At 43.8% G+C, this 21,728-nt stretch overlaps 1 protein-coding gene across 9 annotated transcripts in view; it reads left to right on the forward strand.

Annotated features, from left to right (window-relative positions):
* Positions 1-21,728, forward strand: part of EGLN1 (egl-9 family hypoxia inducible factor 1) — a 501,918-nt gene that overhangs the window by 371,889 nt on the left and 108,301 nt on the right. For 2 of the 9 annotated variants that reach the window (XM_056566912.1, XM_056566908.1), the window contains one exon: positions 20,938-21,056. The exons of the other annotated variants lie outside the window; for them this stretch is intronic. In XM_056566912.1, coding sequence (XP_056422887.1) covers positions 20,938-21,041 — 104 coding nt within the window. In that variant the 3' untranslated portion in view covers positions 21,042-21,056. Of the gene's footprint in view, positions 1-20,937; positions 21,057-21,728 lie in introns of those variants that run through there. 9 annotated transcript variants of the gene reach the window in all.

Raw genomic sequence — 21,728 nt, forward strand, 5'->3', positions numbered from 1 at the left:
AGACACCTGAAATGGTTTTCACTTCACAGGTGTGCTGGTGTGGAGGAGGAGGTGTGATGGTGTGTGGGTGCTTTGCTGGTAACACTGTTGGGGATTTATTCAAAATTGAAGGCATACTGAACCAGCATGTCTACCACAGCATCTTGCAGTGGCATGCTATTCCATCCGGTTTGCGTTTAGTTGGACCATCATTTATTTTTCAACAGGACAATGACCCCAAACACACCTCCAGGCTGTGTAAGAGCTATTTGACCAAGAAGGAGAGTGATGAGGTGCTGCGCCAAATGACCTGGCCTCCACAGTCACCAGACCTGAATCCAATCGAGATGGTTTGGGGTGAGCTGGACCACAGAGTGAAGGCAAAAGGGCCAACAAGTGCTAAGCATCTCTGGGAACTCCTTCAAGACTGTTGGAAGACCATTTCAGGTAACTACCTCTTGAACTCATCAAGCGAATTAGTGTGCAAAGCAGTAATCAAAGCAAAATGTGGCTACTTTGAAGAACCTAGAATATGACATATTTTCAGTTGTTTCACACTTTTTTGTTATGTATATAATTCCACATGTGTTAATTCATAGTTTTGATTCCTTCAGTGTGAATCTACAATTTTCATAGTCATGAAAATAAAGAAAACTCTGAATGAGAAGGTGTTTACAAACTTTATATTGAATAGTAAGTTTTATTAAATTTTCAATGCAATACAGAATAAAAAGGAAAAAAAAAAACATGTCAGTGGGACCAAGTAACAAGGATATGCGTGGCAAAGTAAGGGTCGCATACAAATTGGTCACCAAGAAAGCACCAGATACACTAGTACGTGGCGTGATCAGAATATTACAAGAGATAACAGAGTAAGGGGTGCGTTACTGAAGCACAATGAAAGCAACATAATACTCGCCTCTCTGCGTAGATATTAATCTGTACACAGAGGGGTCAGGTCAGCCAATGGGAGACTGAGGATGCAATTGGTGATTGACAAGAATGGAATGATGACGGCAGTCCAAGTGAGAAGCAGGAGAAGTGAAGAAATTGAGAAATACAAGCTAGAAAGGGGAGTAGGAGGAGGGAGAGGGGGAAGGAGGGTACTGGGAGAAAGGCGGAATGGATCAGGGGGAGTATATACCTCGGGAGGCAACAGGCACGGGCAGGGCCCCAGTAGGGCAGGTATTCTGACAATGTAGAGCAGAACAACACACCCGAGAAAGGTGCAACATGATTAGTGGGAGGCTAGGGTGTTATATACGAGGTTCTATAGTCATCAGAAGACAGAAATGTAGTCCAAGGGCCCCAGATTCGATGGTGATTCACCGTTTGGTTTCTGGAGCCAGCGATAAGCTCCTCCATCCCATGTATGTGGGACAGTTCTTGGGCCCAGGAGGAGAAGGATGGGACAGTAGTGAATTTCCAGAGCCTTGGGATTACCAACCCGGCTGCCAGAAGCATAAAGCCAATAAGGTGAGAGTGCCATTTTGGGATAGATGGAGGGAAAATGGAAAGAAGGAGAGGGGCCGGGTCTAGCTCAAGGCGTATAGAAGTCAGTTTGTGTATGACCTCACGGACATGGGTCCAGAATGGGGCTAGGACGGGACAGTGTAACCAAATGTGAGACATTGTGCCTCCGTCTCCACCACAGCGCCAGCAAACGTCATGTACGCCAGGATATATACGAGACAGTACCACCTCGTTAGGACTTTACAGTCCGTTACCTGTGCTTTACTAGAGGTAGATTTGTGGCACGTATGAACTGCCATGTCCCATTCCTCGTCAAGAGAACCCACTAGATAGCTCTCTCTCCCAGCCGGTTCGGAAAGGGGGGGATTCTACTCTAAGGAGTCGAGGAGGAGCGAGTAGATGGTGCTAACTGGGCGACCAGGCCCTGACGTAGATACACATAGACACATAGTTTCTCAAACAAGGAAAAGGGGCGATGTAGTTTTAGGGAGAGCCTCCGGGAAGAGTAAAAATGTTGAAGTTGCAGACATTAAAAGTGTTGGAGAGATGTGGTGGAGGAGTCAGGCACAAGGCCACTGAGAGGTCGCAGATCAGAGTGGTCCAAGAAAGCACAGAAGGAGACACCCTCCAACCTAGAATGGCCAAGGAAGGAGGGTAAAGAGAGAGCGGGTTGGAAATTCGGATTGTCAAATACCAGCATCAGGGGTCCGTCCGGGGAGAAGAGGGATGGATTAGCAAAGTAGCATCGTTGGGTAAATGCGATTAAAGAGGTGACAGGGGGTACATCCGAGGAGAGAGCAGCCGTCAGGGGCTGTATAGGGAGCCACAATAGAGTTTTAGGGTCCAGAGGGGAGGCGTAGGCTTCCAGGGTCAACCACTGTTTAGTTGTCGGGACTGCTCGACAATCCGTGACTCTGGTCAGCACCACCGCTAAAAAATAAAAGAGGCAATCAGGGAGACCCAGATTTGCATCTAATCAAGATGCGACAGGCTACTCTCGGTCTAGCATGGGCCCAGATAAAACCAGATAGGAGCGAAGCGAGTCCCCCAAAGAAGGATTTAGGGAGGTTGGAGGGAACGCAAGAGAAGATATAGAGAAGTCTAGGAAGAATGTTAATTTTCACAATATTGACCCTTCCTAACCAGGAGAAGTCTTTTCACTCTGATCTGGTCAAATCAGTCTTTATAATGAGCAGCAAAGGAGCTGTTAACCCTTCAGACGCCGCGTCTGAAAACGAAAGTAAACGCTTCCCGGCAGCTCAGTCAGGCTGATCGGGACATCGCAATAAAATCTAGGATGCACACTGAGGTCTCCTTACCTGTCTCCGCGGCATCCGATCGTCGATTGATTGCTCCAAGCCTGAGCTACAGGCTTGAGCAATCGAGCCCTTATCTGACTGTTCCTTGCAAAGTTATGGCTTTGCAGGGATCAGCATAGGAGATCAGTGTGTGCCGTGCTATAGCTCCCTATGGGAGCTATAGCACTGCAAAAAATAAGTGAAAAAAAAAGTTAACAAAGGTCATTTAACCCCTTCCCTAATAAAAGTTTGAATCACCCTTTTCCCATAAAAAAACCCAGTGTAAATAAAAATAAACATATGTGGTATCGCCGCATGCGAAAATGTCCAAACTATAAAAATATATCGTTAATTAAATCGCACGGTCAATGGCGTGCGCGCAAAAAAATTCCAAAGTCCAAAATAGTGTATTTTCGGTCACTTTTTATATTATGAAAAAATGAATAAAAAGCGATCAAAAATGATACCGATAAAAACTTCAGAACACGGTGCAAAAAATGAGTCCTCATACCGGCCCGTACGTGGAAAAATAAAAAAGTTATAGGGGTTAGAAGATGAGAATTTTTAACATATACATTTTCCTGCATGTAGTTATGATTTTTTTCCGAAGTACGACAATATCCAACCTATATAAGTAGGGTATCATTTTAACCGTATGGACCTACAAAATAAAGATAAGGTATTATTTTTACCGAAAAATGCATTGCGTAGAAACGGAAGCCCCCAAAAGTTACAAAATGAAATTTGTTCTTCAATTTTGTCGCACAATGAATTTTTTTTCCGTTTCGGCGTGGATTTTTTGGTAAAATTACTAATGTCACTGCAAAGTAGAATTGGTGGTGCAAAAAATAAGCCATCATATGGATTTTTAGGTGCTAAATTGAAAGCGTTAAAATGGAAGTTTGCCTTAAGTTGGTGAACGACCACAGAAGGGAGTGAGACATTAAGTGCTTCGCTTTTGGTGGAGTTCACCTTATAGTTTGAGTAGTGTGCATAGGTGCATATGGTGGAGAGTACTGAGGGGAGGTAGGGCACCCCTGCCTCGTCACATTACAAATGTCGAAGGGGGAGGACAATTGGCCGTTAACTCTAATTTGAGCCTGTGGGTGTGCATAGAGCGCCATTATGTGTGCCATCATCCGTGAACCCAGTCCAATCTGAGATAGAGTGCCCCGTAGGAAGCCCCAGTCCACGCGATCAAAGGCCTTCTCAGCATCTAGTGAGAGAAGGCGTAAGGGGATTCCGAGTTTAGGAGCATTGTGAATAACCGAGAAGGTTCGTAGCATATTGTCTCTGGCCTCTCTGCCACGAACAAAGCCTACTTGATCAACGTGGACTAGGGCTTGCATATGAGTAGCCAGCCTGTTAGCAATGAGCTTTGCGAAGAGCTTAGTGTCAGTATTAAGCAGTGAGATGGGGCGATAGTTGTAGCACAAGGAAGAGTCTTTCCCCTCTTTCAGGATCACCGTAATGATGGCCCGCAAAAAGGATGGCGGAGGGGGGAGGAGGTGGAAATGGTATTAAGGGCAGAGAGGAGAGGACAGTTCACATCGGAGAAGTTTATAAAACTTGGCGGTGTAACCATCAGGTCCCGGACTCTTACCTGCAGGTAAGGACGTTATGCATGAGAACAACTCATCCAATGTGAACGGTGCCTCCAGGGAGGAGATAGTCTCTTCAGAGAGCGTTGGAAGGGGGGTAGCGTTTATATAGGACTGGAGCGAGGGAAGGGGGGCGGCAGTCGGGGAACATGTGCCTGGGCGTGGTAGATTATAGAGAGCAGAATAATACGAGCGAAAAGCCTCAAGGATATCAGGTGTGAGATGGGAGAGGGATCCCACATTGACCCGTATTGCGGGGATATAGAGGAAAGATCTTTTCTCCTTGAGGGTTCTCGCCAGCAGTTTGCCCGATTTGTTGCCCCATTCATAGAAGAGTTTTCCAGATAGTTGTTTGTAATATCTGTATTTTACATTCAACAGGGCTAGGAGTTTGTGACGGACTCTAATAATGTCCCGAAGGACCTGTTCCTGTTGGGATTGTTTGTGAAGAGTTTCTAAAGAATGTAGTTCCCAGTGTAGTGAGGAAAGCTTGGCTGCTGCTTCCCTCTTCAGCCTCGCCCCATGCTTCACCAGTACTCCATGGAGCACACACTTCAGCGCCTCCCACTTGATAAGAGGGGAGGAAGAGTCTGACTCGTGGTCCGATTGGAAATGAGAGATCGCGGATTGTAGCTCCTGAAAGCAAAGAGTATCCAGATGGAGGGATTCATTCTATTTCCAAGTGGAGTGGGGCTTGGAGAACAAGGGAAGAGAAAAGACAAGCTGGACAGGTGCATGTTCGGAGAAGGTGATCGAGCCTATGGAGGAGCACGTCACTGTTGGTAATAGATGGTGTGAACAAAAGATATAATCTATCCTACTGTAAGAGTTACGGGGGTGGGAGTAGAAAGTATAGTCGCGGGTCTGAGGATGTAGGGTACGCCATGCATCATTAAGGTGCAGGGCATGAAAGCGGGTCCGGAGGGCTCTCAGCTTGCAATAGGAAATAAGGGAATGGCCTGAGGAGGTATCCAACAGTGGAGAAATAGGGACTTTGAAGTCGCCGCACAACAATATGTGTCCAGTCGCAAATGAGGACAAGGTCTCCAGGGTTTTGGTAAGGAAAGCTATATGATTGTGGTTGGGGGCGTAGACGGAGGCTATTGTAAGACGGTGGCCCGAGAGGTCACAATTCGCAAAGAGGAAGCGAGCATTCGGATCAATGATTGTGTTCAACACAGAGATGGACAGGGACCTGTGGAACGCTAGGGAGACCCCTTTGGTCCGGGATTCAGAGTTGGGACTGTGAAACCAAGTCGAATAGTATCTGGAGGGAAGAGGGCGAATATGGCCCTCCTTGAAATTCTTCTCCTGTAGGGCCAGGATGTGTTTCTTGTGAAAGGAATATGTGATTTGTGCACGTTTCTCAGGTGTGTTGAATCCTTTAACATTTAGTTTAGTAACATTAATGTCAGCTGCCATGGCAATGGTATAGATGTTGGTAGAACTTACCGCCCCACCTGGGCCAAGCCCGCGCCGTCACCCACCGAGGTCGTCCAAGGGAAAGATGTCTCCGTCTATGGGGAAGGTAAAGGACAGAACGGTAAGGATAAGGAAGATAGGACAGGAGAAAGTATAGGAAAAGCAACCATAAGAGCACGGGTACACAGGGACTATAGAGGAAGGCCATAAGGGCCACAGTGAAGCACATACAGAGTTAGTCTGGGTGCTAGTCTAGTGAGGTAATGTAGAAGTCATGACAGTAACAAGCAACACCGTAACGGACGGGGTCAAGTAACAAAAAAGAATTAACAACGGCCAAGGGCCGGTTGGAAACTAATAGAGTTCCCCCACTGCGAAGTAGGAGGAATGCTGAACACCGAGGAGACTACTGAAAAAAGGAGTGGTGGGTAGCCACTTATGGCACAGAGGAAATGGGGGTCTTTTACACATAACATCAGGTAGAGCGACATACGGAGGTTAAGGAAAGCAGCAAGGGAGATAGTCTATGGTCGTCTAGGACCAAGTTCAGCACATGAGAAGTCAAACAGATAAATAACCATGTCAAATCAAGGCCTGATAGCTATAGAGAGTCCAGCCAAGGCCAGAGCAGATAGTAGAACCTAATACATCACAATCTTGTAGAAAGTTAGGTCGTACGCCCTCTCCTCAGTGGCATAGGAGTGGAGGTCTTCTCTCCGCTAGATCTTCGTAGGGCAGAGCGGACTTCCATTGAGTGTCGAGTCGGTAAGGTAGTCGGGCAAAAGAAGTGTGGTCAAAAGGGGTTTCATGGTGGCTCTCAAGCGTAAGGTGCGAAGCGACAGTTCCAGGAAGAGGCAGATCTCAGTCCCTTGAAATTGCAAGGATTTCAGTTGCCCGGAGCGTCGCATGATGTCTTCTTTCAGAAGGTAATGGTGTACCCTGCAGATAACGTCCCGTGGTTTTGATGGGTCAGGACCCTTCGCTTTAAGAGCCCGATGGGCACGATCTAATTCAACAGGGGAGTCAGCTGGTCTCTGCAGGATGTTGTTGAACACCTTTTGAAGAGTAGTAGGTAGATCTTGTAGGGCAACAGATTCAGGGAGACCTTTTATGCGAATATTATTCCTCATGTTTCTGTTGTCTAAGTCATCCAAGTAGTCAACCAGCAGGGTTTGCTGATCTAGGAGAGAGGTAGTGGCAGTCCTCAGTGTGTGGACTTCAGAAGCAGTTGAGGAGCGGAAGGTCTCTAGGTCAGGAACCCAGGTCACTAGGTGGGAAACTTCAGCCTGGACCGGGCCAGGTCTTGTTTCCATGACTTTTTTTCATATCCTCTGCCAGGGATAGTAGGTCCATTTTGGTAGGAAGAATAGCTAAGAGAGAGGAGCGGTTGGGATGCGACCCGATGTGTTGAAGGGTGGGGATGGGAAGCGGATGAGCTATAACCAGGGCCCCGGGCCCTGGGAGAGGCACAAGTATCTTCAGATGAGGAATAGTCTGCATGTTCAGCAGCTGGCAGGCACGAATTTTTTAGGGGTCTTAAACAGTTTTTTTTTTCGCTTGGGGGCTTTCCCCACAGTAGTCAGGGACACTGTCATGTCCAGAGGAGTCTTCACCAGAGAGGAACGCATCTGAGTCCATGGGTTGATATTCATCAGGAGGATCAGGTGCAGTTAAATGGAGTGGCGAACCATAGGGTACAACAGAAGGGCTGCCATTACTTGGTACAGCCGAATCTTGCTGCTGAGGACGAGATGGAGGAGGCCACTGAGACTGCAGGGGTTGCCCAAGCCCTATGGGGGGGCACTGACTCAGTGATGGTGGAGGGAGCTGCAGTAGCAGTAGGCGCAGATCTCAGGGACTGCAGCTGTTGTGAGGCAGGCTGCAGCTTTGAGGCAGCTGTGGCTGTGCAGGCAGGGGTGAGGGGGCTCTGAGACCGCTGGGAGGCAGACATGGCGTGGGAGGGAGGGGTAGTCACCCGCTCAGGAGCAATGGCGGCAGCGGGCACAGTCAGGAGTATGGAGCGGAGGAAAGTCCTCTTAAGAGCAACTCACTGTGCGGAGGTCCAGGTTGTCTGCGGCAGGCGGGATCGCTCTCCACTGGCTGTGCGCAAGTCCCGGCGTCCGTGCTGTGCAAGCCCCTGCAGGAGCTGTGAGCGAGGAGGAGACTGCTAGTGGCGGCCGAGTCAAAGCAGGCACAGGCCACAGCAGTGCCGGAGAAGCGGTGGGTCCGGGCTGCGGGCGGAAGAAGGAGGTAATCGTCTGGGAGGCTTCTGAGAGGTCTGTAGTGGTCCCTGACTTCTTTTTATGTCTGTTTCTGCCCCATCAAGGCCAAAACGTCTCCTTTATCAGGGCCTAGGCAGGAGCTCTCACAGGATGCAACTTGCCGCCAGCGTGCCAAGCCACGCCCCTATATATATATATATATATATATATATATATATATATGAAGTTTTTTAATATTGTTTCGTTAAGTCCCTCTAGCCATAACGTGTTTAATTTGAAAATCCAAAATGATTTGTGATTTATAAGCCTGTGATATCTATTTCGGCAGTATTCAGGGATACTTTTTAAGAGTTGTAGACAATCCCAATCATTATTATGAACCAAGAAAATGTGGCGAGATACAATATGCAGAAAAAAATGTTTTGCTCAGATTTTTTGCTCATCTTCAGATGGAATACTTCATCTGTTGAGTGTGAACAAAACTATATGGGTACGTTCACACATACAGGATCCTGCACAGATTTGATGTGCAGTATTTGTAACTGCTGATTAGAAGCTGTGCTCAGTCATTTAGTTTACATTGAAATCTGCAGCAGAAAATCCTGTGCATCAAATGCTGCTCATCAAATCTGCATACGTGTGAACGTACCCTATAGCAACTGGAATCAGAATCCAGAGGCAACACAGACACCAGGTTTTACCGCAATGAAAATTGCCAATATTTTTAACATCAAAAGTAACAATGTTTTTATCTACATTTTTATTTTTATCCATCCTTATGATAGACCAGTGTTTTACCAAGATATCCCTAATCTTAGAGGTATTACAATTATAATTTGGAATATAATCAAATTTAAATTTGTTTTATATCTGCTTTTTAGGTTTCACTTGGACACTATTCACACCTACTCTTTTCTTTTTTACCAGATCAACCTGGGTTAGCTTTTGGACTTTCTTGTATGCATTATTGAGGATTTTTTTAGGGTAGCCTTTTTCTTTAAAACTGCCATATACAATTTTGGATTGGGCTCTTTAATCACTATCTAAGGTTACATTTTTTTTGTATTTTCTGATAATGCCCATAGGGTTTATTACACAACCATTTACAATAATGGCAACTGTTACAATCCCCAAAAAACTTTTCACATCCACTCTTTTAAAGTGCGTGCATGTAGACATTTTTCCCTCAATGTTTTTAAAAACTTTCAAGTCTAAAAGGACAATTTTGTCACTAGAAAAATTATGGGTAAAAACTAGTCCCCAATCGTTATTATTTACATGTGCAACAAAGGCTTGGGCTTCTTCCAAAGTCCCATTTCTAGATAAAGAACAGGTCATCAATAAAACATTTAAAATATAAAATATGACCAGTTAGTGCAGGGTAGTGTGCGATGTACAAATACTCAAACAGTCCCGTACAGAGATTTGCATAACTTGCAAAACGAGTGCCCGTAGCGCAGCCCCTTGTTTGCCTGTATATGGTATCATTAACCCCTTAAGGACTTAGCCCTTTTTCACCTTAAGGACTCGGTTGTTTTTTGCAATTCTGACCACTGTCACTTTAAACATTAATAACTCTGGAATGCTTTTAGTTGTCATTCTGATTCCGAGATAGTTTTTTCGTGACATATTCTACTTTAACATAGTGTTAAAATTTAGTGGTAACTTGCATCCTTTCTTGGTGAAAAATCCCCAAATTTGATGAAAAATTTGAAAATTTTGCATTTTTCTAACTTTGAAGCTCTCTGCTTGTAAGGAAAATGGATATTCCAAATAATTTTTTTTAATCACATATACAATATGTCCACTTTATGTTTGCATCATAAAATTGACGTGTTTTTACTTTTGGAAGACATCAGAGGGCTTCAAAGTTCAGCAGCAATTTTCCAATTTTTCACATAATTTCCAAACTCACTATTTTTCAGGGACCAGTTCAGGTTTGAAGTGGATTTGAAGGGTCTTCATCTTAGAAATACCCCATAAATGACCCCATTATAAAAACTACACCCCCCAAAGTATTCAAAATGACATTCAGTCAGTGTTTTAACCCTTTAGGTGTTTCACAGGAATAGCAGCAAAGTGAAGGAGAAAATTCACAATCTTAATTTTTTACACTCGCATGTTCTTGTAGAACCAATTTTTGAATTTTTACAAGGGGTAAAAGGAGAAAATTTATACTTTACCCTGTTTCCCCAAAAATAAACCCTACCCCGAAAGTAAGCCCTAGCAGGATTATCAGGGTGGGCTGCAATATAAGCCCTACCCCGAAAATAAGACCTAGGCCAGGGGTAATCAACTGGTGGACCACGGTCTGGACCGCGGCCGCCAGTAATGCCCGCAGACCCCACTCCCCCCCCCACCCCCATCCCCTCCTTTGGCTGGTCCTGTGGCAAGTTACCGTAATTGAGTCGGGACAGGGACGCTGTCGCTTTAAAATGTCCTTGCGTATGCACGGCCGATGTCACGGACGTGTCCCTGCCCCCGGCTGCTAAGCAACAGAAGGAGATCCCGTATGAAGGTGGGGAAGTGCTGGTCTCCGCTGGGGATGAAATGTGTACCGTAGTTTATTATGGCAGAGGGGTGGGGGGCACTGTAGGAGTGTGGAGGATGACGTGGGAAGGGGAGGATGGGGGGCTTTAGGAGTGTGGAGGATGGGGGGCTGCAGGAGTGTGGAGGATGGGGGGCTGTAGCAGTGTGGAGGATGGGGGCTGCAGGAGTGTGGAGGATGGGGGGCTGTGGAGGATGGGGGGTTGTAGCAGTGTGGAAGATGGGGGGGTGCGGCATCCTCCACATGGCTACAGCCCCCATCCTCCACACTGCTACAGCCCCCCATGTTGTTCAAGGTACATACCGTAAATAAATAAGCCCTACCCTGAAAATAAGCCCTAGTGTGTTTTTTGTGACTAAAATTACCCGGTCTTATTTTTGGAGAAACACAGTATTTGTAGCCCAATTTCTCTCGTGTAAGCACGTACCTCATATGTCTATGTAAAGTGTTCGGCGGGCGCAGTAGAGGGCTCAGAAGGGAAGGCGCGACAAGGGGATTTTGGAGAGTACATTTTTTTTAAATGGTTTTTGGGGGGCATGTTGCATTTAGGAAGCCTCTATGGTGCCAGAACAGCAAAAAAAACACATGGCATACCATTTTGGAAACTAGACCCCTTGAGGAACGTAACAAGGAATAAAGTGAGCCTTAACACCCCCCACAGGTGTTTCACGACTTTTGCATATGTAAAAAAAAAAAATAACAAAATTTCACAAAAATGTGTTTCCCCCCAAATTTCACATTTTTGCAAGGGTTAATAGCAGAAAATACCCTCCAAAATTTGTAACCCCATCTCTTCTGAGTATGGAGGTACCCAATAAGTTGGCCTGAAGTGCACTATGGGCGAACTACAATGCTCAGAAGAGAAGGAATCATATTTGGCTTTTTGAGACCAAATTTTGCTCGGGGGGCATGTCGCATTTAGGAAGCCCCTATGGTGCCAGGACAGCAAAAAAAAAAAAAAAACACATGGCATACTATTTTGGAAACTAGACCCCCCTCGGTGAATGTAACAAGGAGTTAAGTGAACCTTTATACCCCACAGGTGTTTCACGACTTTTGCATATGTAAAAAAAAATTATAATTTTTTTACCTAAAATGCTTGTTTTCCCAAAAATTTTACATTTTTAAAAAAGGGTAAAAGCAGAAAATACCCCCCAAAATTTGTAACACAATTTCTCCCGAGTACGGCGATACTCCATATGTGACCCTAAACTGTTGCCTTGAAATATGACAGGGCTCCAAAGTGAGAGCGCCATGCGCATTTGAGGCCCAGATTAGGGATTGCATAGGGGTGGACATAGGGGTATTCTAAGCCAGTGATTCCCAAACAGGGTGCCTCCAGCTGTTGTAAAACTCCCAGCATGCTTGGACAGTCAACGGCTGTCCGGCAATACTGGGAGTTGTTGTTTTGCAACAGCTGGAGGCTCCGTTTTGGAAACAGTGGCGTACCAGACGTTTTTCATTTTTATTGGGGAGGGGAGGGGGGCTGTGTAGGGGTATGTGTATATGTAGTGTTTTTTACTTTTTATTTTATTTTGTGTTAGTGTAGTGTTTTTAGGGTACAATCGCACGGGCGGGGGTTCACAGTAGTTTCTCGCTGGCAGTTTGAGCTGCGGCACAAAATTTGCTGCAGCTCAAACTTGCAGCCGGATACTTACTGTAAACCTCCGCCCATGTGAGTGTACCCTGTACATTCACATTGGGGGGGGACATCCAGCTGTTGCAAAACTACAACTCCCAGCATGCGCTGACAGACTGTACATGCTGAGAGTTTTAGTTTTGCAACAGCTGTAGGAACACTGGTTATGTATCACTGAGTTTGTGACCTAACTCAGTGTTTCACAAACAGTGTGCCTCCAGCTGTTGCAAACTACAACTCCCAGCATGCCCTTTTTGCATGCTGGGAGCTGTTGCTAAGCAACAGCAGGAGGCTGTCACTCACCACCAACGATCCATGCTGCAGGTCAGTCCCTCGCCGCCGCTCCTGGGGCCCCGATCCCAACATTGACCCCGGGGATCGGGGTCCCCAACTCCCGGGGTCCACGTCCCGAACTCGCTCACGTACTCCGGAAGAGGGACGGAGCGGGTTGCGGGAGTGACACCCGCAGCAGGTGTCCTGATTGGTCGGCCGGTAAACCGGCCGACGAATCAGGACGATCGTGAGGTGGCACCAGTACCACCTCACCCCTGCTGGCTATAGCTGTTCCCGATCAGCCAGTAATTCCGGGTAAACCGGGTCACTGGAGACCCGATTGACCCGGAATCGCCGCAGATCACTGGACTGAATTGTCCAGCGATCTGCGGCCATCGCCGACATGGGGGGGCATAATGACCCCCCTGGGCGATATGCCGGGATGCCTGCTGAACGATTTCAGCAGGCATCCGGCTCCGGTCCCCAACCGGCTAGCGGTGGGGACCGGAATTCCCACGAGCGTATGGATACGCCCTGCGTCCTTAAGGACTAGGAATGCAGGGCGTATCCATATGCCCTGCGTCCTGAAGAGGTTAAAAGAGAAAATATTGTGATTTAAAATGATTTTGACAAAATCCAGGAGAAATTTCGATTGGTTGTCCCCTAAGAATTTGTCCTCAATATAAAAAAAAAGAGTTAAACATCTACTGTTCAAAAAAAAAATAGAATCAGTGCCATCAACTGAGAGGTTATATAGTTTATCAATTTTTAGGATGAGTCCTTCACATAGGCCGACAACTCTAGGACATATTGTTGCAAAAAAAGTCTACAAAATGAGAGAGATGACTACTAATTGCACCAATGCCCGAGATTTTTGGCCGACCACAAGGCTTTTTTGATCCAAAGGCTGGATCGCACAGGCTGTAGTGTGTGCAGCTCATCAGGTTATACTGTGCCGCAGTACAAATGTATTGCAGCATAGTATAACCTGTAAAAAGTGTAAAAAATAAAATAAAAAGTTCTTCAATAAAAGTATAAAAAAGCCCCTTTCCCAATAAAAGCCTTGTGTCAACATAAATGCATCAGTTATATAAAGTACAATATGTCACGAAAAAACAATCTCAGAATCGCTCTGCTCAGAAAAAGCGTTCTAAAGTTATTACCATTTAAAGAGATACATGTCAAATAAAATAAAAAATAAAGAGCCTGGTCATTGAGGTAAAAAATGGGTCGGTCCTTGAGTGGTTAAAATACATGACTGAGGGATCAGAAGATAAAATCTCTTAATAATTACTATCTGGCAGAATGTGAGGCTTCCTCAATATAATCAATATGGTTTAAAATAAGCCATAATATGGATTTTTGGGTGGAAAATTGAAAGGGTTATGATTTTTAAAAGGTAAGGAGGAAAAAAACGAAAATGCTAAAACTGAAAAACCCTGCGTCCTTAAGGGGTTAAGGACCAGGCCAATTTTATTTTTGCATTTTCATCTTTTCCTCCTCGCCTTCAAAAAATCGTAACTCTTTTATATTTTCATCTACAGACTAGTATGATGGATTGTTTTTTGAGCGACCAGTTGTCCTTTGTAATGACATCACTCATTTTACCTAAAATCTATAGCGCAACCAAAAAAATACTATTTATGTGGGGAAATTAAAAAGAAAACCGCAATTTTGCAAATTTTGGAAGGTTTTCGTTTTCAGGCTGTACAATTTACAGTAAAAATGACACATGTTCTTTATTCTGTGAGTCAATACAAGTAAAATGATACCCATGATTACATACTTTACTATTATTGTTGCGCTTTAAAAAATTTTTAAACTTTTTAACCAAATGATATAACTGTTTCATTTTTCCGTATGAGGGCTCATTTTTTGCGCCATGATCTGTACTTTTTCTTGATACATTTGTGTATATAAAACTTTCATAAATTTTTTTATACATTTTTTTTTTAAAGGGTACCTCTCATCAAAAAAACTTTTGATATATTATAGATGAATGTATGCAGAATAACTTCACAATTGCATGTTATTAAAAAATATGCTTCTTTCTATTTAATTTTCCACTTTGAAGAAATGACCACTAGGGGTCTCCCTACCAGTCCTGGCAGCAAGCATTTCAGACTCATGCTGGAGTCCTAAACACTACGAGCTGCCAGTCTGCTTTGTTCACAAAGGAGAACACTCAGAGCTGCCAGCCTGCTTTGTTCACAGCCTGTTTGGCTGTGAACAAAGCAGGCTGGCAGCTCTGAATGTTTAGGACTCCAGCATGAGTCAGAAATGCTTGCTGACAGGACTGATCGGGAAAAATACAATAGAAAGAAGCATATTTTTCATTAACATGCTATTGGAAAGTTATTCAACATTCATTAATCTAAAATATATCAAAAGTTTATTTGATGAGAGGTACCCTTTAAATAAAACGTAACAAAAAAGCAGCAATTCTGCACTTTTTTTTACGTTCACGCCGTTCACCGCACGGGATCACTAACATTAGATTTTATTAGTTCGGACATTTACGCAAGCGGTGATACCAAATATATATTATCTTTTTACACTTTTTGGGGTAAAATGGGAAAAAGGGACCACGAGCCACACCAGAGAGGCAGCGGGAGATTAGGGAGTTAAACAAGTGGCTCAGAAGCTGGTGTAGGAAGGAGGGGTTTGGGTTCATGGAGAACTGGGCTGACTTCACTGTCGGTTACCAGCTCTACCTTAGGGATGAGCTGCACCTAAATGGGGAGGGTGCAGCTGTGCTTGGGGAGAAGATGGCTAGAAGGGTGGAGGAGTGTGGAAACTAGGGACTGGGGGGGGGGAAGGGAACCTACAAAATAGAGGGGAAAGATAGTGTAGATAGAGAGGGGGGACTTATTAATATACCTGGGGGTGGAGCGGAGAGAGGTGTTAGAATAGTAAATAGGGATAGGCTTCAAAGAAAGAAAAAACATATACCATTGAATTGCATGTTGACTAATGCCAGAAGTCTGTCCAATAAAACAGAGGAACTGGAGTGGTTGGTGTCTGAGGAGGATCATGACATAGTGGGTATAACAGAGACTTGGTTGGACGATAGCTGTGGCTGGGCGGTCAACATTCAGGGTTATAGTCTATTCAGGAAGGATCGGTCAAAACGGAAAGGGGGAGGAGTCTGTCTTCATGTAATGTCCAGTCTAAAGGCCGCACTGCGGGAGGATATAAGGGAGGGAAATGATAATGTGGAGTCATTATGGGTAGAAATATATGGAGATAAAAATAAAACAATTCTGATAGGGGTTTGCTATAAGCCACCAAACATAATTGAAGAGGCAGAAGATCAATTAATGAAGCAAGTAAACAAGGCAGCAATTCAGAATGAGGTGATAATAATGGGGGACTTTAACTATCCTGATATAAACTGGGAGACTGAGTCCTGTGAATCTCATAAGGGAAAAAGGTTTCTGACTATAGCTAAAGAGAATTATCTGTCCGAAATGGTGCAGGGCCCAACCAGAGGCGGTGCCCTACTAGACTTAATGTTAACCAACAGACCTGACAGAGTAACTAATGTGCAAGTAGAAGGATACCTAGGAAATAGTGATCATAATATAATACATTATAACTTGTTCTTCAATAAGGGAATCTCTTGAGGGGCCACAAAAACAATGAACTATAGGAAGGCAAAGTTTGACCAACTCAGGGAAGCCCTTAACAATATAAAATGGGATAATGTCCTCAAAAACATGAATACTGACACTAAATGGGAAACTTTTAAAAGTATAGTAAATGCTCACTGTAAGATGTATATACCTTATGGGAATAAAAGGGTCAGAAATAAAAGAAAACCAATATGAATGAATAAAAACGTTAAGGGGGCAATAAATGACAAAAATAAAGCATTTAAACTACTAAAAGAGGACGGCAGTGAAAAAGCATTAAAAAGCTATAGAGAAAAATGTAAAATATGTAAAAAAAAAACAGATAAAAGCTGCAAAAATAGAGACAGAAAGACTTATTGCCAAAGAGAGTAAAACTAGCCCCAAAATGTTCTTTAACTATATAAATAGCAAAAAGGTCAAAAATGAAACGATAAAGAACAAATTATAAACGGGGATCAGGAAACAGCAAATATATTAAACAAATTCTTCTCCACTGTGTGCACCTAGGAAAATGAAATGCCAGGTAAAATACAGCGAGATAAGGTAAACTCCCCAGTACAGGTCACCTGTCTAACCCAGGAAGTAGTACAGTGCCGCCTACAAAAAATCAAAATAGACAAATCGCCAGGTCCAGATGGCATTCACTCCCGTGTTCTAAAGGAATTAAGTAATGTAATAGACAGACCCCTATTTTTAATATTCAAGGACTCTATAGTAACAGGGACTGTTCCCCAGGACTGGCGCATGGCAAATGTGGTGCCAATATTTAAAAACGGGACAAAAGGTGACCCCGGAACTTATAGGCCTGTTAGTTTAACCTCTGTTGTATGTAAATTGTTTGGTGGTTTTCTAAGAGATGCTATTTTGGAATATCTTGATACAAATAAATGTATGACTCAATATCAGCATGGCTTTATGAGGGATCGGTCCTGTCAAACTAACCTTATCAGCTGTTATGGGGAGGTGAGCTCCAGACTGGACCAGGGGGAATTGCTGGATGTCACATATCTGGATTTTTCCAAAGCATTTGATATGGTACCACATAAACGGTTGGTGCATAAAATGAGAAGGATTGGGCTGAGGGAGAATGTGTAAGTGAGTAAGTAAATGGCTCAGTGATAGGAAACAGAGGGTGGTTATTAATGGTACTTATTCTGATTGGGGTATCACAGGGGTCAGTATTGGGTCCTGTCCTATTTAATATATTCATTAATGACCTTGTAGAGGGGTTGAATAGTAAAGTAGCAATCTTTGCAGATGATACTAAACTCTGTAAAGCGGTAAACACAATAGAGGACAGGACACTGTACAAATGGATCTGGATAGGTTGGAGGCTTGGGTTGGGAAGTGGCAGATGAGGTTCAACACTGATAAATGTAAGGTAATGCACATGGAGAGGAAAAATCCGGGCTGGGATTATGTATTAAATGGGAGCACGCTTGGGACGACTGACGTGGAAAAGGACTTGGGAGTTTAAGTTAACAGTAAATTTAGCTGTAGTGACCAGTGTCGGGCAGCTGCTGCCAAGGCAAATAAAATCATGGGGTGCAACAATAGGGGCATAGATGCCCACGACAAGGAAATAATTCTACCGCTGTACAAATCACTAGTCAGACCACATATAGAATACTGTGTACAGTACTGGGCACCAGTGTACAACAAAGATATAGTGAAGCTGGAGAGGGTTAAAAGACGGGCAACCAGGGTAATACGGGGAATGGGAGGACTACAGTACCCAGAAAGATTATCAGAGTTAGGGTTATTTAGTTTAGAAAAAAGAAGGCTTATAACTATGTATAAATATATCAGGGGACAGTACAGAGATCTTTCACATGATCTATTTATACCCAGGACTGTATCTATAACAAGGGGGCATCCTCTACGTTTAGAGGAAAGAAGGTTTCTACACCACCACAGACGGGGGTTCTTTACTGTAAGAACAGTGAGACTGTGGAATTCTCTCCCAGAGGAGGTGGTCATGGTGAACTCTGTAAAAGAATTTAAAAGGGGTCTGGATGCATTTTTGGAGAGTAAGATCATTGCTGGTTATGTATATTAGATTTATAGGGACAGAACGTTGATCCAGGGATTTATTCTGACTGCCATATTTGGAGTCGGAAAGGAATTTTTACCTCTGGTATGAGGGTTTTTTGCCTTCCTCTGCCTCAACTCAGTAGGGACTCATTAAGGTTATAGGTTAAACTTGATGGACTCTGGTGTTTTTTCAACCTTACGAACTATATCAGAGATTTATCAAAACCTGAGCAAAGGAAAAGTTGCACAGTTGCCCATAGCAACCAATCAGATCGCTTCTTTCATTTTGCAGAGGCCTTGTTAAAAATGAAAGAAGTGATCTGATTGGTTGCTATGGGCAACTGGGCAACTTTTCCTCTGGACAGCTTTTGATAAATCTCCCCCTATGTATCTTCCCCTATGTTACTATGTTACATTTTTATTTGGGGTAGGAGACACACTTTAATTAGTTGATTGCTAATACTGTTCAGTGCCATGCATAGGGCACTGATCAGATCTTCTGCTCTGGTCTGCTCGATCTCAGACCAGAGCAGAAAAAGCCGGGAAGGCGGTAGAGGCAGGTGCTGCCGCATATGCCGTGATCTGTATTGATCACGGCATATGACAGGTTAATAGCAGACATACGCGCAATCGCGGATGTCTAACATTACCGGCGGGTCCCTGGCTGCTATCGGCAGCTGGGACCTGCTGCACATGACCCAAGCAGCGCTCCGATGCTCGCGGTTATGTACAGGACGTAAATGTACGTTCTGGTGCGTGAAGTTCCACCGCACCAGGACGTACATTTACATCCTTGGCCGTTAAGGGGTTAAAGGAATTTTACCATAATATGAATTATCTTTTATCCACAGTCTGACTGCGGGAACCTCAGCTGATCCTGAGAATGTACATATAGTTGTCCCTAATTGAACGGTGCAGACCACACCTTTACAGCCACTGCACCAATCATTTTCTATAAGGTCGCTTAACATTTACACGCATCGTCCACACCATTCACTCTGGAGACAATTATGTCCCCATCCACAGAATCGGTGGGGTTTCAGCAGTCAGACTCCACCATCTGCTTGTTATCCACTATACTGCAGATAGGGGATAATATAATTAGATGGTAATATCGCTTTAAACTGCTGCCTTAGCCTATGAATCAGTGGTCTCCAAGCATTGAACCTTTAGCGGTTACAAAACTACAACTCCCAGCCTGCCCTGACAGCCAACAGCTGTCCAGGCATGCTGGGTGTAGTAGTTTTGTAACTCCCAGCATGCATAAACTCCCTGTCCCCACACAATGACACAGGAGCCATTCATCACCATATATTACATCATGCTGTTACTTACCAAATACCAATAATACCAGTATACAAGGAGGAAATATTATCACCATACAATTATCACCATCATACTGTTACTGACTAAATCCTGTATACAGAGGCCAATATTACCAATAATTCCTATATACAAGGAGAAAATATTATTACCATCATACTGTTACTGACCAAATACTGTATAATGAGACTGATAATACCAGTATACTAAGAGTAATCTTACACCATATATATAACCATCATACTATTACTGACCTAATCCTGTATACTGAGATGAATATTTCCAATAATACCATTATACAAGGAGGAATATTATTACTATACATATTGCCATCATACTGTTACTTACCAAATCTTGTATACTGAGACCAATAATACTAATACCAGTATGGAAGGAGGAAATATTCCCCACATACAATGACCATATAGTGGTAGATATCAGCTTTACTCAGGCTCTGCAGACCATATAAGTGATTACATACAGTTACATAAGGTGACGTTTTCTCTGATTGGAGTCATTCACTTTCCTTTTTCTTCTCCTTCTGGCCCAGACCATGATGAGAATTTCTTCCAGCCACCTTCATCCCAACAGAACTTGCCAGTTGCCACTTTTCCAGCACCTATAGCATTCTATACAGTAAATATAACCCCCTTGGTATCCCACACAGTAAGGTGGGTAGATAAATGAGTTGGGAAAGAGTAGGTAGCTCCCCCACAAGTAAGTAGTTAGGTCACTTAAGTAGGTAGATAGGCCCCTTCACAGTTGTTTTCCCCATTACGCAGGTGCCCTGAGTAGGTAGGGACCACCTGTAGGTAGATTCCCCTCATAGTTAGCTGTCCCTTGTAGGCAGCAGCAGCCCCCTATAGGTAGGGGTTTATCCCTGTAGGTAGGTCCCCTTGTAGGCAGCAGCAGCCCCTTATACATAGAAATGACTCCCTGTAGGAAGGTCCCCCTGTAGATAGGTAGATACTTACAATACCCCATATATAGTAGCAGTAGCTCCCTTTTAGATAGTGGGCAGTAGCAGCCCCCTGTAGAAAGTAGTTTTAGCAGTCCCCTTTAGGTAGTTGTACTAGCAGCCACCTCTTAGGGAGTAATAGTAGCCCCCTTTAGGTAATCAAAGTAGACCCCTTTAGGTACTCAAAGTAGCCCCCATAAGGTACTCATAGTTGCCCTCTTTAGGTAGTAATAGTGTCAAGGATGGCTCGATGAGAGGCTTTCAAATGTTATTGACTGTGCTGTTATATACTGCTAAGTGTCGACACAAGAATTATACACCAAACAGGATGTTGGTATAAACTCTTTCTCAGCATACCCGCAGCTGCCCCAAAAGAGTTCTGTTTAATCCAGGAAGTACATTTAGTTTTTACATTTGACAAGATAGGAGGCTTAGTTATGACGTCAAAATCGGCATGTTACATTTTTATTGGTTGTTTGATTATTGCATCCGTATATATTAGCATATCTAGCATCTCTTAATTTCTTGGCAGAAGTTCCTCTACCGGGAAATTCCAGAGTTCTCTGTCCGTCAGATATTTTGTCTTCCACTCCTTATCTCGGCCGTGCCGGCATCATGGCAAAGCCTCCATCGTAGTCACAAGCAGATTGCAAGCTGATTTATGGGTTAAGGGGTAGGTAACAAATATATTTTTCCATCAGCAATGGCATATTAGTATTAATATATTGATCAGTCATCAGAAACGTAAGGGTCATCCCTATCAATTCCCCCCCTAAAAGATATTTGTTACCGTACACAACATCTTTCTCTAGAATATATTGCTCCTAATAGTCTCAGGTTCAGGTGGAAAAAAGAAAAAAACGGGTATGGGATACTTCACTGCTTTCAGACGAACGGCCTCTACTGTGGAGATTAATGTTTTCTTTACACAGGGGACTACGCAATTGTCATTATTATTGCACTGAAAACCACTAATGTGATAACTATTTGGAGAAGCCATTTTTTATTTTTTCCTCAGTCTCCTAACCATGAGAAATATTGATACCCTGAATTTTTCTTCAATTCCACAGGCATACTAGACAGTTTTCCCATTGTCCTTAAAAGAGCCTGATTTAGTGTCATTCTCTGTAGTAGAGATTTGCCAGTATTGTCTTTTCCTCTATTGGCACTCTGTGGTCTATAGTCCCAGTCAGTCCCTGTGTTTCATCCCACTGTTCCCCAATAGTCACATTTGTTCCCCCAGTAGTCATCCTTCACACATGTATATTGAATTGTTACATACATAAGGCATTGTTTTGGCATCTCGGGACAATTCACTATGTC

Source organism: Hyla sarda, chromosome 3 (assembly GCF_029499605.1).
Source record: "Hyla sarda isolate aHylSar1 chromosome 3, aHylSar1.hap1, whole genome shotgun sequence".
In the NCBI taxonomy this organism is placed as follows: Eukaryota; Metazoa; Chordata; class Amphibia; order Anura; family Hylidae; genus Hyla; species Hyla sarda.